Source organism: Bubalus bubalis, chromosome X (genome assembly GCF_019923935.1).
Source record: "Bubalus bubalis isolate 160015118507 breed Murrah chromosome X, NDDB_SH_1, whole genome shotgun sequence".
In the NCBI taxonomy this organism is placed as follows: Eukaryota; Metazoa; Chordata; class Mammalia; order Artiodactyla; family Bovidae; genus Bubalus; species Bubalus bubalis.
In genome coordinates, this window is record NC_059181.1 from 84958234 (window position 1) to 84975080 (window position 16847).

At 39.4% G+C, this 16847-nt stretch overlaps 1 protein-coding gene across 9 annotated transcripts in view; it reads left to right on the forward strand.

Annotated features, from left to right (window-relative positions):
* Positions 1 to 16847, forward strand: part of ACSL4 (acyl-CoA synthetase long chain family member 4) — a 78810-nt gene that overhangs the window by 50600 nt on the left and 11363 nt on the right. For all 9 annotated transcript variants that reach the window (XM_025276473.3, XM_025276471.3, XM_044937189.2 and 6 more), the window contains 5 exons: positions 7383 to 7522; positions 8520 to 8692; positions 10538 to 10612; positions 13058 to 13249; positions 14843 to 14957. In XM_025276473.3, the coding sequence (XP_025132258.1) occupies positions 7383 to 7522; positions 8520 to 8692; positions 10538 to 10612; positions 13058 to 13249; positions 14843 to 14957 (695 nt within the window). The remainder of the gene's footprint in view (positions 1 to 7382; positions 7523 to 8519; positions 8693 to 10537; positions 10613 to 13057; positions 13250 to 14842; positions 14958 to 16847) is intronic.

Sequence of the window (16847 nt, forward strand, 5' to 3'; positions counted from 1 at the left end):
TAGGAAACAGTATCGGAGGATATAACTAGGGAGGGGGAAGGACTGAGGAGTCTAGGAAATAATGTTTGATTTATGCCTGAAAGATAAACAACAGTTAGCTGATATGCTGTGTATCTTTTAATTACCTGTTTTTCATTCTTTACTTTGTGTCTTGGGAGGATAACTCCAGGAGGATTTGCACGTGTTTTGATTTCTGGTGGGGCTTAGCCCCTTGTTGGTGCTCATGAGAGATCAGAGGACGGAGAGAGAGGTCTACCTATTTACTGACTTTGCCTCTTCCCTGCTAAGCTGCCATTTTTGGTAGTTGTTGCCAGTGCTCATTGGATAGTCTCTTTCCTATTGGCTCTAACCAGGTCTTTCCCATGGCAATGGTCCTCCATCAGATTCTAGTAATACTTCTCTTCTCGCACTTCTTCAAACCTAGAGATAGTAAACCATCTCCTATGTTGCTAGTTCACTGATGCTTCACCATACCTTATTGGTCCCCTTAGCTCCTTCCACTCCTCTTTAAATAAGCCTTAAAAAAATCTTTTTATTGACAATTGTTTCTGATATACTCTATTTTCTCAGTTTCTTTCCTGAGTCAGAATAAAAGATACATTTAGTATTGTAATATTCACGTACATGATGAGAATTCACAGTAAATCACTACTTATAAGTAATGACTATTGAATGTCATGTAATATTATTAGGTCAATTTAAAGGGTGACTGAATGTGCTAACAATAAACCCTGCCAGTGTGTTGCAACTGTGTTGAGTTCTTTACTCATTAAGGCCTTTCTGTATCTGTGACTGGTATCTAGTGTTGGAAGGAGTGGTGAAAGTAGTTCTCACACATCTGCCTCACTCCCATGTGCTCTTTTCCACCCAACCTATTTTTTTTTTAAATGACTTATACATGATTTCGGTGTTGACCATCTGGTCATGTCCATGTGTAGAGTCTTCTCTTGTGTTGTTGGAAGAGGGTGTTTGCTATGACCAGTGCATTTTCTTGGCAAAACTCTATTAGTCTTTGCCCTGCTCCATTCCATATTCCAAGGCCAAATTTGCCTCTTACCCCAGGTGTTTCTTGACTTCTACTTTTGCATTCCAGTCCCCTATAATGAAAAGGACCTCTTTTTTGGGTGTTCTAAAGGTCTTGTAGGTCTTCATAGAACCATTCAACTTCAGCTTCTTCAGCATTACTGGTTGGGGCATAGGCTTTGATTACTGTGATATTGAATGGATTGACTTGGAAACGAACAAAGATCATTCTGTCATTTTTGAGATTGCATCCAAGTACTGCATTTGAGACTCTTCTGTTGACCATGGTGGCTACTCCATTTCTTCTAAGGGATTCTTGCCCGCAGTAGTAGATATAATGGTCATCTGAGTTAAATTCACCCATTCCAGTCCATTTTAGTTCTCTGATTCCTAGAATGTCGATGTTCACTCCTGCCATCTCCTGACCACTTCCAATTTGCCTTGACTCATGGACCTAACATTCCAGGTTCCTATGCAATATTGCTCTTTACAGCATCGGACTTTTCTTCCATCACCAGTCACATCCACAACTGGGTGTTGTTTCTGCTTTGGCTCCATCCCTTCATTCTTTCTGGAGTTATTTCTCCACTGATCTCCAGAAACATATTGAGCACCTACCGACCTGGGGAGTTCCTCTTCCAGTATCCTATCATTTTGCCTTTTCATACTGTTCATGGGGTTCTCAAGGCAAGAATACTGAAGTGGTTTGCCATTCCCTTCTCCAGTGGACCACATTCTATCAGACCTCTCCACCATCACCCATCTGTCCTGGGTGGCCCCACACAGCATGGCTTAGTTTCATTGAGTTAGACAAGGCTGTGGTCCCTGTCGGAGAAGGCAATGGCAACCCACTCCAGTACTCTTGCCTGGAAAATCCCATGGATGGAGAGGCCTGGTGGGCTGCAGTCCATGGGGTTGCTAGGAGTCAGACATGACTGAGCGACTTCACTTTATTTTTTCACTTTCATGCATTGGAGAAGGAAATGGAAACCCACTCCAGTGTTCTTGCCTGGAGAATCCCAGGGACGGGGGAGCCTGGTGGGCTCCCGTCTATGGGGTTGCACAGAGTTGGACACAACTGAAGCGACTTAGCAACAGCAGCAGCAGCAGCGGTCCCTGTGATCAGATTGACTAGTTTTCTGTGATTATGGTTTCAGTGTGTCTGCCCTCTGATGCCTTCTCGCAGCACCTACCATCTTACTTGGGTTTCTCTTACCTTGGACATGGGGTATCTCTTCACGGCTGCTCCAGCAAAGTGCAGCCACTGCTCCTTACCTTGGATGAGGGGTGTCTCCTCACGGCTGACCCTCCTGACCTTGAACGTGGAGTAGCTCCTCTCGGCCCTCCTGCGCCTGCTCAGTCACTGCTCCTTGGACGTGGGGTAGCTCCTCTTGGCCGTTGCCCTTGACCTTGGGCGTGGGGTTGCTCCTCTCAGCCCTGCCCCTGACCTCAGGCGTGGGGTAGTTCCTCCCTGCTGCCACAGCACCTGACCTCAGGTGTGGGGTAGCTCCTCCCAGCCACCGCCCCTGACCTCGGGCGTGGGGTAGCTCCTCTTGGCCGATGCCCAGATTATGACTCCTTATTGGCAAATTCAGACTTAAATTGAAGGAAGTAGGGAAAACCACTCGACCATTCAGGTATGACCTAAATCAAATCCCTTATGATTATACAGTGGAAGTGAGAAATATATTTAAGGGACTAGATATGATAGATAGAGTGCCTGATGAACTATGGACGGAGGTTCGTGACATTGTACAGGAGACAGGGATCAAGACCATCCCCATTGGAAAAGAAATGCAAAAAAGCAAAATGGCTATCTGAGGAAGCCATACAAATAGCTGTGAAAAGAATAGAAGTGAAAAGCAAAGGAGAAAAGGAAAGATATAAGCATCTGAATGCAGAGTTCCAAAGAATAGCAAGGAGAGATAAGAAAGCCTTCCTCAGCGATCAATGCAAAGAAATAGAGGAAAACAATAGAATAGGAAAGACTAGAGATCTCTTCAAGAAAATTAGAGATGCCAAGGGAACATTTCATCCAAAGATGGGCTCAATAAAGGACAGAAATGGTATGGACCTAACAGAAGCAGAAGATATTAAGAGGTGGAAAGGATACACAGAACTGTACAGAAAAGATCTTCATGACCAAGATAATCACGATGGTGTGATCACTCACCTAGAGCCAGACATCCTGGAATGTGAAGTCAAGTGGGCCTTAGAAAGCATCACTATGAACAAAGCTAGTGGAGGTGATGGAATTCCAGTTTTGCTAGTTCAAATCCTAAAAGATGATGCTGTGAAAGTGCTGCACTCAATATGCCAGCAAATTTGGAAAACTCAGCAGTGGCCACAGGACTGGAAGAGGTCAGTTTTCATTCCAATCCCAAAGAAAGGCAGTGCCAAAGAATGCTCAAACTACTGTACAATTGCACTCATCTCACATGCTAGTAAAATAATGCTCAAAATTCTCCAAGCCAGGCTTCAGCAATACGTGAACCGTGAACTTCCAGATGTTCAAGCTGGTTTTAGAAAAGGCTGAGGAACCAGAGATCAAATTGACAACATCCGCTGGATCATCGAAAAAGCAAGAGAGTTCCAGAAAAACATCTATTTCTGCTTTATTGACTATGCCAAAGCCTTTGACTGTGTGGATCACAATAAACTGTGGAAAATTCTGAAAGAGATGGGAATACCAGACCACCTGACCTGCCTCTTGAGAAACCTATATGCAGGTCAGGAAGCAACAGTTAGAACTGGACATGGAACAACAGACTGGTTCCAAATAGGAAAAGGGGTATATCAAGGCTGTATATTGTCACCCTGCTTATTTAACTTCTATGCAGAGTTCATCATGAGAAATGCTGGGCTGGAAGAAGCACAAGCTGGAATCAAGATTGCCAGGAGAAATATCAATAACCTCAGATATGCAGATGACACCACCCTTATGGCAGAAAGTGAAGAGGAACTCAAAAGCCTCTTGATGAAAGTCAAAGAGGAGAGTGGAAATATTGGCTTAATGCTCAACGTTCAGAAAACTAAGATCATGGCATCTGGTCCCATCACTTCATGGGAAATAGATGGGGAAACAGTGGAAACAGTGTCAGACTTTATTTTTTGGGGCTCCAAAATCACTGCACATGGTGGTTGCAGCCATGAAATTAAAAGATGCTTACTCCTTGGAAGGAAAGTTGTGACCAACCTAGATAGCATATTAAAAAGCAGAGGCATTACTTTGCCAATAAAGGTCCATCTAGTCAAGGCTATGGTTTTTCCAGTGGTCATGTATGGATGTGAGAGTTGGACTGTGAAGAAAGCTGAATGCCAAAGAATTGATGCTTTTGAACTGTGGTGTTGGAGAAGACTCTTGAGAGTCCCTTGGACTACAGGGAGGTCCAACCAGTCCATTCTAAAGGAGCTCAGTCCTGGGTGTTCATTGGAAGGACTGATGCTAAAGCTGAAACTCCAATACTTTGCCTACTTATTCGAAGAGCTGACTCATTGGAAAAGTCTCTGATGCTGGGAGGGATTGGGGGCAGGAGGAGAAGGGGACGACAGAGGATGAGATGGCTGGATGACATCACTGACTCGATGGACGTGAGTTTGGGTGAACTCTGGGAGTTGGTGATGGACAGGGAGGCCTGGCGTGCTGCAATTCATGGGGTCACAAAGAGACATGACTGAGTGACTGAACTGAACTGAACTGATACATGATTTATTGGTAGGATACACATGATACAATTTATTTACCTTGGTGGGGGTTAGATTGAAATATAGTTAAGGTATGCTGCTGCTGCTGCTTCTAAGTCACTTAAGTCGTGTCCGACTCTGTGCGACCCCATAGACGGCAGCCCACCAGGCTCCCCCATCCCTGGGATTCTCCAGGCAAGAACACTGGGGTGGGTTGCCATTTCCTTCTCCAATGCATGAAAGTGAAAAGTGAAAGTGAAGTCGCTCAGTCGTGTCTGACTCTTTGCGACCCCATGGACTGCAGCCTACCAGGCTCCTCCATCCATGGTATTTTCCAGGCAAGAGTACTGAAGTGGGGTGCCATCACCTTCTCCGAGTTAAGGTATAGTATTATATTAGTTTTAGGTGTACTTGTACTACATGGTTTGTCATTTGCCTACCATACACTTTCTTAAGAGGAATAGTTATAGGATGTTAAAATCCTTTTAGAGAGTCTTTGGGATTTCTCAATCACATATATAAAGAAGGATTTCAGTGTATCCAATAGTGATTCTTTTTGAGGAAATGGAGAGAAACAACATTGTACCATACTTGAGTTGCCATGCAACCGTCCCTCCCCAGCTTTATTGAGATATAATTGACATATAGCATCATGTCAGTTTTGGAGAAGGCAATGGCACCCCACTCCAGTACTCTTGCCTGGAAAATCCCATGGGCGGAGGAGCCTGGTAGGCTGCAGTCCATGGGGTCGCTAAGAGTCGGACACGACTGAACGACTTCACTTTCACTTTTCACTTTCATGCATTGGAGAAGGAAATGGCAACCCACTCCAGTGTTCTTGCCTGGAGAATCCCAGGGATGGGGGAGCCTGTTGGGCTGCCGTCTATGGGGTTGCACAGAGTTGGACACGACTGAAGCGACTTAGCAGCATTGTGTCAGTTTAAGGTCTACAATGTGATGATTGGATATACATATGTATTGCAAAATGATTACCACAATGTTAATTAAAACATTTATCACCTCACATAGTTACTATTTGTGTTTATGGAAAGAACATTTAAGACTTTATTTTACCAACTTTCAAGTATACATACAGTCTTATTGATCATAGTCACCATGGTGTACATTAGATCTCTAGACTTATTCAACTGGAAGTTTATACCCTTTGACCAACATTTTCCCATTTCCCTCACCCCCTAGACACAGGCAACCACCAATTTATTCTCTGTTGCTATGAGTTCAGCTTTCTTATGTTTCACATATAAACGAGATCATGCAGTAGTTGGCTTTTTCTGTCTGACTCATTTCACTGAGTATAGTGTAAGGGCTGATTCTGCTGTCCTCATTTGAGAATGACTCTGTTCTAGCATTAAAAGAGCCATCCATAGAGTTATTCATTGTAGCACAACTGAATTTATATTACTTGCTATTTTAAATATTTAAATTAGGTATACATGTGTATGCTTTATGTAATAATTCTTATTGATTTGTGCTAAGTAATGCCAAAAAAAATCATCTAGTGATATAGTGATAGTTGGGGCTTTTACTGCTTGGTTGGTTTGTTTTGTTTGTTTTATGTTTTCTATGTATTAGCTTGGGAGTTAGTATATCCCAAACCTTGAACTATTTCTAATTTTCCACAGAGCTGTGAGGAAGAATCCTTTTGTTGTTGTTAACTTAGCTTCTATTAAGATGGAATAGGAATGCCTCATGTATAAGGAAATAATTTTAAGAAACTGTAAAACTCTCTGCCAGGCTGTGAGAGTTACAAGGTAGCAGTAAGAACAACATTATGATTATATTCAACATTGTTGGGTGTTTTAGTGCTGTTTGAGAACAAGTCAATATATTTAAAAGAAAAGAAATATTTTAAAGTTATTTTTATGTTACATGTGGACGAATTATTTATACTTTCAGTTCAAGTCAGTTCAGTCACTCAGTCATGTCTGACTGCGACTCTACTGACTGCAGCCCGCCAGGCCTCTCTGGCCATCACCAGCTCCTGGAGCTTGCTCAGACGCATGTCCATTGAGCTGGTGATGCCATCCAACCATCTCATCCTCTGTTGTCCCCATCTCCTCCTGCTTTCAGTCTTTCCCAGCATCAGGATTTTTTTTCCAATGAGTCAGTTCTTTTCATCAGGTGACCAAAGTATTGGAGCTTCAGCTTCAGCATCAGTCCCTCCAATGAATATTCAGGACTAATTTCCTTTAGGATGGACTGGTTGGATCTCCTTGCAGTCCAGGGGACTCTCAAGAGTCTTTTCCAACACCACAGTTCAAAAGCATCAATTTAGTCAATGTTTAAAACACTTCCATTCAATAGATTTATTAATTAGCCACACCACGTGGCTTCCAGGATCTTAGTTCCCCAACCAGGGATTGAACTCAGGGCCATGGCAGTGAAAGCATTGAGTCCTAACCCCTGGACCTCCAGGGAATTCTTGTAAGAAATTTTAGATAAAGTTAGTGTATAGAAGTGAAGAAACCCCTATACTTGCTCTTAGTGTTTTTGAAATAGTGAACAAGTTAGTGAAATTAATTCTTTAATAAAGTAAATATTTCCATTATGCTAAAGACTATTAAGATTTTGTAAATAGAGTATTTTCGACTAAAGGCTATCTCAGTGTTCGTGTAGGTCTTTTCATATTATTTAATATGTTGCTTACCTTTCAGGAAATCATGGATAGAATTTATAAGAATGTTATGAGCAAAGTCCAAGAGATGAATTATATTCAGAAAACTCTGTTCAAGATAGGGTATGATTACAAATTGGAACAGATTAAAAAGGGATATGATGCACCACTTTGCAATCTGTAAGTATATTTCACAGACTCTGTAGTTTGAGCTTTTAAATCTTTTTGTGTTTTAATATCTGGAAGATGAATAAGTAAATGACAAGTAAATTTAGTTTGAGCATCACCACCATGATCATAACATTGAATTTCTCTCTTACTCACTTCTAAGCTTTGTTGCTTATATAGCAAGCAGAGGACGTTGAACTCTAATCTTGGCAGTTTAACAAATTTTAATAATTGGTGTGCATATTTAAGATTTAATTATAAAATTTGGTCTCATGAAGAAAAACTACAGTAGACTTTTTCTCAAGATAGTTGAGAAAAAAGTGATCTAACTAAAAAAGTGATTTTCAATATTTATTTTGTGTGAAGGTTTATGATTTATTGTATTCATAAAATAGCATATTAAGCATATGAATATAATGCTTACTTTAAATGTAGTGCTGGAGAGTCAAGATGAGGAAGCATTTTTCATTGGAAGGGAAATAAGATAGATGACAAAATGTTCCAAAGATTACGTTTTTTCCGTTGACATCATCCTTTTCTTTCATTTACTATGTGTCAAAGCAGTTTCCCAACACTGTACAGTTTTCTTTTTGCATTTTTCAGAGTTTTACTAGCATTTTTTAAGGTGTTACTAGTTGTTGCTTTGATCACCTCTCATTATCACAATGGTCCCAAAATTTAGATGTTCAACCAAAGTTGAGACATCTTTTCCAGAGGCTATGAATTATGACGCTTGGTGCGTCACCAAGAATAATCTATTCATACATTAAAATACAGATAGCCAGTGGGAATTTGCTGTGTGACATGGAGAGCTCAACCCAGTGCTCTGTGACAACCTAGAGGGGTGGGATGGGATGGGAGATGGGAGTGAGGCTCAAAAGGGGAGGGGACATATGTATACCTGTGGCTGATTCATGTTGATGTATGGCAGAAACCAGCACAATATTGTAAAGCAATTATCTTCCAATAAAAGATTTTTAAAAATCATTTATTGCCCCTTTTTATCAAGGATACTGTTTAAAAAAGTGAAGGCTCTGCTGGGAGGGAATGTCCGTATGATGCTGTCTGGTGGAGCACCCCTGTCTCCGCAGACACAGCGATTCATGAATGTCTGCTTCTGCTGCCCAGTTGGTCAGGGTTATGGATTAACAGAAACGTGTGGTGCTGGGACAGTTACTGAAGGTGAGTTTTTTTTTTTAATTAAAATTTATTGAAGTATAGTTGCTTTACAGTGTTGTGTTTGAACGTAAGCATTTTACGTAAGCATTTTTAACATGGCAAATAATTATATAATTATAATTGCTATTGGGAACCGTGGTGACTTTATGCCTCTTAAGTAATATTGGATTCAGTGCAAATCTACATATTTTAGTTTTAGAAACTTTTAGTTGAGTCATGTGTACCCTTTATTTGTCAGCCTCATAAATATTTATGACACATTGTCAGTCCTCAAAGTTCTTTTACCCTGGTCTCATAATCTCTCTCTAAAATGATCACTTCCTCAGAGCACTGCACTCTTGGATTAGGTATCATTTTTTTTTTCTCCTAGTTTTCTTTTTTTATTATCATTGGAGTAGAGCTGCATTGGAGAAGGAAATGGCAACCCACTCCAGTGTTCTTTCCTGGAGAATCCCAGGGACAGAGGAGCCTGGTGGGCTACCGTCTATGGGGTCACACAGAGTCGGACACGACTGAAGTGACTTAGTAGCAGCAGCAGCAGAGTTGCTTTATGATGTTGTATTAGTTTCTGCTTTTACACTTTTGTGCTCCCTCTTGAACCTGTGTTCCTATCCTGACTTCTTGTTTGCTTTCTTTTCTGTTATTTTCAACAGCCTACAGCAGGGTTTCTCAACTTCAGCACTGTTGAGATTTTGAACCAGATAATTCTTTATTGTTGGGACTGCTACTGCATGTTGTAGGATGTTTAGTTGCTACATAGCCGCCAGATGATGTGACAATGAATTATATCTTTAGTTGTTGCCAAGTATCCCTGGGTTGTGAAACAATGGAATAGAGCAATTCTTTTTTGTTATCTCACTTTCACTTTAAACTCCTGTCCAAAGTCGGTGCCATTGTCCAAAACCATCTGTCCATTGCAAGATTGTGTATGACAGTGTTATTCAGTTCAGTTCAGTTGCTCAGTCGTGTCCGATTCTTTGCGACCCCATGGACTGCAGCACACCAGGCTTCCCTGTCCATCACCAACTCCTGGAGCTTGCCCAAACTCATGTCCATCGAGTCAGTGATAAAACCATTCAGGGCATTAGCTTTGAAGTCATTGGATTGTTTATTTTTAATATCTTTAAATTTCACTCGATCTCCCCATGTTTTTCATTGGATTGCTCCCTCCCCTGGCTGCCACCTTTGGCATCTCACCTTTTATTACTTCACCATGTCCTAAAGTAACAGTCTTTCAACTGCTGTGTCTGCCTCTATTATATCACTTCTGTTTCATCCTGTATTCTTCTGTTAGACATGTCCACCTCAAACACTGCTTCATACCTGGTGAACCTAGATTTCAAGCATCTCTAACCTGGCACCATTGTACCTATTCATCATTATTTCCCACCTGTGTATACACCTGGGTTCTTTTCTCCAGACAAGCCAATCTTTTCTGTCTTGTATTTTCTGTTCCCTTCTCTTGGAATGCCCCTTTTGCTGTCTGGTCCCAGCCATCTTCTCACGTGCAACTCTTCTTTCCCAGCCATTTCATTTTATGTTGATCTTTCTAGCCTCCAAGGTGCTAGTGTGCTCACCTTCAGAACCATGCAGTTTACTATTTAAATGTGCTCCAAATTATTTAATGTGCTTTTCTCTCCAGGTAGTTTGTTTGTAAGCTTGGTGAGGGCAGGGTCTCTTTACCTTTAATGTGTTTTTCTCACAATGTTTAATGTAATGCTAAGGTACATAATAAGTTGTCCATAAATACTTGATTAATGCACGCAATAATCACATACTACAAAAGGACAATATCATCAGTGAAATGTCATGCACTAATTAATATCCTTGTTACTCTTTCCCTTATAGTTACTGACTATACCACTGGCAGAGTTGGGGCCCCTCTTATTTGCTGTGAAATTAAGCTAAAAGACTGGCAGGAAGGTAAGCATTTTATGACAAACTCTAGTGTTTCTAGATATGCTGAAAATCACCACAAGCCTCTAGACTTCCATTTTTTTTAAAGTGTTAGGTTGTCAATGGTAGCAAGTGAGTCTTTGCTGTTGCTTGTTTTTTGTGCTTTCTTTTTCTTCAGTAACATCATTAGGTTCCCAATAGAAAAAGAAAATCTCTAGAATCTAGGCATGAAGATTCTGAATTTGGGAATACTTGATGGATGGTAAAAAGGAAAACGTTCTTAATGGGGCATTCCCTGGGTTCAGAGAAGGATATATTATCCTATCCTTTGAATCTCGAGATTGCTAGTGAGTAGATTTGGGCTGAGAAATGAAACCCTCGATTTTCAGGGGATATAGTGACTAATCACACACACAGTCCCCCAACTTCTTAGCTCGTGACCCCAGCAAACATTTTTATAGTTGAGAATCCACTGTCTATCTTTGTATAGTTTAATTTTTATAAGTAACTGTAGAAGGTGAACCACTTAGAGACCTGTGCTTTACAGACATTAGTGATAATTCTTTTCTATAAATCAGCTGAAGGCAAAAGTAAGGCAGTCTTCCTGTGATGAAATTGTGAAAAAACATTAAGCATATTCATTAACTGCAAAATAATTAACAACCTAGCCATGCCAGATGAAGAGTAATTCAAAAGTTTAAGATTTCCTTCTATTTTTAATTTACTGTATTTGGTGTATAATATCTAAATTGAAGACATACGACATGTTATTTTGGTACCTTTATATATTGTAATATGATTGTTGCTGTAGCGACATTCAGCATCTCTATTACATTACATAATTGCCTTTTCTTTGTAGTGGATGGGATAGTTAAGTTTTAGTCTCTAAGCAATTTTGATGGATATAGTACAATATTATTGTCTGTTAAGAAAAAATCAAAGCTTAACATTTAAAAAGGGAGTATTCACCTTAGGATGGAGTCATAGACTGAAATTTTAAAGGACCAGTTATCTTGTTGTACATATCCCTTAGGTTGTTCAAACCCAAGAAAATGAATGGGCTTTGTCTGACATAAATTTGAAGTTTCTAAAAGTGTTCCTCCTATGTGACTTTTTAATTATGTGCATTATTGTTGGTGCTCTATGAGCAAACAACCATTTCTTTTTAAATACCTTGTTGGAAAGCCAGTTTCATTCCCAGGTGTTTTACATCTTGGAAATAAGACTTCATTCTCCCATGGTAGTGCCTTTGCAGCTTTAGAATGAAAATTTGAAAAAATATAGGGGCTGTGTGTCTATGTATATTGGGCATCAGCATCAAAATTGCTGTAGTCAGTGGGTTATTTATTAAGCAGTGGAATCAGAGAAACAAGGTATATTATAAAAGTTGGTAAGAATAATTTTGCCTTTAATTTTTATTTTCTGATTTTTCTGGTACTGGGCTTTAATGTCAGTTTTGTGGGGAGTGGGTCCATGTTTGGAGTTTTCCTTGCTATGAAAGAATCTTTGCTTTATATAATACGAATGATGTTCATGCTTTACATACAGTGAGTTTTGTCATATTAAAATATTGAATTGTTTTAAATTTATAAGAGTAGCTAACAGCTGGAAAGAACTCTGCTTTTAATTCTTTTATGACCTAAAATCTAACCAGCATCTCAGTTTATCAATTCGAATTTTTGTGTATTTTCCTTAGAGTAAGCTTTGTTCAGTAATAAACAAGTAATGAGTGTAATAAAATGTTTCATTACTCATTGTCAATGATTTCGGTGTTTTCACTTTTAAAGCCATGACTGACCAGAGGCAAAGTGAAGAAAATAATGTTTCCCTCTCACTTCATAGTTTCTCTGGTGGCTCAGGTGATAAAGAGGCTGCCTGCACTGCAGGAGACCCAGGTTCGATCCCTAGGTCAGGAAGATCCCCTGGAGAAGGGAATGGCTACCCACTCTAGTATTCTTGCCTGGAGAACTCCATGGACAGAGGAGTCTGGCGGGCTACAGTCCCTGGGGTTGCAAAGAGTTGGGCATGACTGAGCGACTAACACTTTCTTACTTCATGGTGTTGCCTTTGAGAGCACTTACTCTCAAACTGCTCTCTTTGATTAAAACAATATATTTGAAACACATTTGATATCAAAATATTAATAATTTATTTATAACAGCTTCAAATATTGTCCTACTTGGGGTGATTTTATTTTAGAAGATGTCTGTGAACCCTAATGATGTCTGTGAAGCTTTAATGATGTTCTGAGTGTGAAATTTTATGGTCCTTGAAAGGTTTCAGATGGGTTGGTACTTCTGCAGTCACAGTCACCCTCTATCCTCACACAAATCTCAGTAAATATTAACTAGTATGCTCCTGTAGAGTGAAGTAAAATTTGACCAGCAAAAAATATTAGCAAAGGATCTTTAAGAATTAATGCAAGTAAATTTTGCTTTGGAACAGTAACTAAATAGTGTTTATGACCTCCAGGCGGCTATACAATTCATGACAAGCCAAACCCCAGAGGTGAAATCGTAATTGGTGGAAAGAATATCTCCATGGGATATTTTAAAAATGAGGAGAAAACGGCTGAGGATTATTCTGTGGATGAAAATGGCCAAAGGTGGTTTTGCACTGGTGATATTGGAGAATTCCATCCCGATGGGTGTTTACAGATTATCGGTCAGTGTGTTCTCTTTTTGTGCTTTTCTGTAGTTTTTGCAACTTCAACAACTATGAAAGGTAATATTGGTCAAGTCATTAATAACTTTGATGATGGTTCCATTGGTTTAAACTTCAAACACGTTATTTAATTAATGTCTGTGCTTCCCCATCTGTGAAATAGGGACAGCAACACTGACCTGGCAGGGGTTTTGTTAGGATGAAATGAGTTTGTATAAAATGCTTAGAGCAGGGCAGTGCCTTCACCTTAGTAAGTGGTAGTAGAAGCAACATTAGAGTGGGCAGACATAAATTTGAAGTTTCTAAAATTGTTCCTTCTTTGTGACTTTTTAATTATGTGCATTATTGTTGGTGCTCTATGAGCAAACAACCATTTCTTTTTAAATACCATGTTGAAAAGCAGGAAAATAGCAGTTGGTGATGAGAAAACAAAAATTGCTCAGAAGAGGGATTTTTGGTTGGTTGTTTGTGGGTTTTTTTCCTTTTTATCGTCAACTACATTTGGTTACATATAACCATGTACTGCAACATACCCTATTCTAGGGCTTCCTCACCATTTACCTCCCCACCCAAGAGGCATTGTGGACACATTATTTTCCCTGCTGCTGCTGCTGCTGCTGCTAAGTCGCTTCAGTCGTGTCCGACTCTGTGCGACCCCATAGACGGCAGCCCACCAGGCTCCCCCGTCCCTGGGACTCTCCAGGCAAGAACACTGGAGTGGGTTGCCATTTCCTTCTCCAATGCATGAAAGTGAAAAGTGAAAGTGAAGTCGCTCAGTACTTATATGACTCTAACTAGCCTAGACTCTTAGAACGAACTTTTTGGCCAACACATCTCAGTTCTTAACGTTAATCTATTCTGAGAATGTCAGTTGGCTTGGCACTGCCTTTATTGAGCCTATTAGAATAGACTTTGAAGTTCAAAACTACTCCAAAATAGCCCTTACACTACTCACTTTAATCAGGCAAAAGTGAAAAATTTGACTAGCTAATACCGATCACAGTGTTGGGTCTCATTCAGGCCCTTTTAAAGCCATAAAATTTCCTCAGTCATATCTCCAGTGGTCCATTTAAATCTGTCTCTGGACCCGTATGCGACCTGAATAGAATTAGAGATTTCCTGAGAAAAGCTGGTTCTTCGCCTAGAAGTTTGATCTGCCAGGGAAATTTCCTGGAAGCATGGCTTGATTTAGAACCAGTAACAACCTCATTGCCTTTTTCCCCTTGATCCTTAATTGTGCTAGAATCAAAGGTTGTCTCTGTTGGCATGTAGAGTGGGTTCCCAGCCTATGGCTAGGGATATAAGACAACCTGATGATTAGCCATGCTGTGCCATCTTGTGCCAGCATGTTATTAGAGCACAGTCATTTTAACACTAAAAAATTGAAAAACTTTTGGTGTGGGATATAACATTTTAGCCAGTACTTCTTTAAGTAGGCATTTTCTTTTTAACTGATGTGTGTGAGCAGGCATTCTATATAACAAGCTTTTAGAAGTATCTTTATAACTAAAGGTTAAGGCAGTGGGATGGAAAGGAAATCAAAATTGTACATACCTGTACTGTGGGTAAGCTAACATGCTTCATGACTTACAGACCGTAAGAAAGATCTGGTGAAGTTACAAGCAGGAGAATATGTGTCTCTCGGGAAAGTAGAAGCTGCACTGAAGAACTGTCCACTTATTGATAACATCTGTGCTTTTGCCAAAAGGTAATTTTAAAGTCACATTTGTTTCGTATACTTATAGTAACAGGATAATTGGGAAAATATTGATACAATCATAAGGGAAACATTAAACTTTCAGAGTTGGGGAATGTTTTACATTTTATGAAAGTTCTTGAATTCAACAGCGTAAAGGTCATTTGAGATAACCCAGACATTTTAACCATTTATGGACCACCTGCAACGTCTTGCTATGCCACAACAGTTATTTGGTTTAACATCCATAACAACTGAAACTTAGCATAAGTAATTTTCCTAGGAAGGTAACACAGCTAGTATAAGTTTTCTAAATAAAAAGCCTGAGAGACTGAACCATTTTCTTTCTTTATATGTTAATATGATTTATTTTTCTGGACTTTATTATCCCCTTTAAAAAATTTAATTGTAAAAATCATAAAACCTAAATTTACCATCTTAACCATTCTTAATACAGTTCACTAGGGTTAAGTATACTTACATTGTTGTACAACCAATCTCCAGAACTTTTCATCGTGCAAAAATGAAACTCGATGTCCATTAAACAGCTCCACATTTCCTCCTTCCCCCCATCCTCCCCACCCCCTGTCCACCAACATTGTCCTTTCTGTTTCTGTGAATTTGACTACTCTAGATACCTTAAATAAATAGAATCATACAATGCTTGTCTTTTTGTGACTGGCTAGAATATTATTCAGCCTTAATAAGGAAGGAAATTCTGATACATACTACAGTATAGATGAACCCTGAGGGAAATTCTAAGTGAAATAATCCAGTTACAAAAAGATAAGCACCATATGATTCTGTTTATTCAAGGTATCTAGAGCAGTCAAATGGCAGAATCTCTTTCTTTCTCATGGCTCAGTAATATTCCATTGTACATATAGACCACATCTTTATCCGTTCATCTGCTGATAGACACTTGTTTCTGTATCTTGGCTATTATAGACTAATGCACGCAGTCCATTACATGGACTATGCAGCTGTGAACATGGACCAGCTATCTCTTTGATATCCTGTTTTCATTTCCTTTGGATTTATACCAAGAAGTTAGATTACTGGGTCATATGATAGTTCCATTTTTGATTTTTGAGGAGCCTCCATCCTGTTTTCTATAGTGCCTGCACCAATTTGCATTCCCATCAACAGGGCACAAGTGTTCCTTTTTCTTCACATCCTCCCCCAAACTTGTTATTTCTTGACTTTTTGATAATAGCCATTTTAACAGGTATGAAGTGATATCTTATTATGGTTTTGATTTGCATTTCCCTGGTATTGAGCACCTTTTCATGTACCTGTTGGCCATCTGTATGTCTTCTTTGGAGAAATGTCTATTCAGATCCCCATACCTATTTTAACTGAATATTTTTTGCTATTGAGTTATATGAGTTCTTTATATATTTTGGATATTAGCCCTGTATCAGATATGATTTTCAAATCCTTTGCTCCCATTTTGTAGGTGGCCTTTTCATTTCATTGATGGCTTCCTTTGCTGTGCAGAAGCTTTTTAATTTTATATGCTCCTACTTGTTTGTTTTTTATTTTGTGGCCTTTGCTTTTGGTGTCTAATTTAAAAAGTCATTACCACACCTATGTCAAAGAGCTTCCACCTTTGTTTTCCTCTAGGAGTTTTATGGTTTCAGGTCTTTGCCCATTTTTTAATAGAATTATTTTTTTTTATTATTGAGCTGTATGAATTCTTTATACATGCTAGATATTAACCCCTTATCAGACATATCATTTGCAAATAGTTTGTCCAGTTCCATAGATTGCCTTTTTATACTCTGTTGTAACCTTTGATACACAAAAAATTTTTTATTTTTCTTGTACTCTTCATCTATTTTTTCTTTTGTTGCCTGTGCTTTTGGTATCATATCTAAGAAAGCATTGCCAAATCCAATG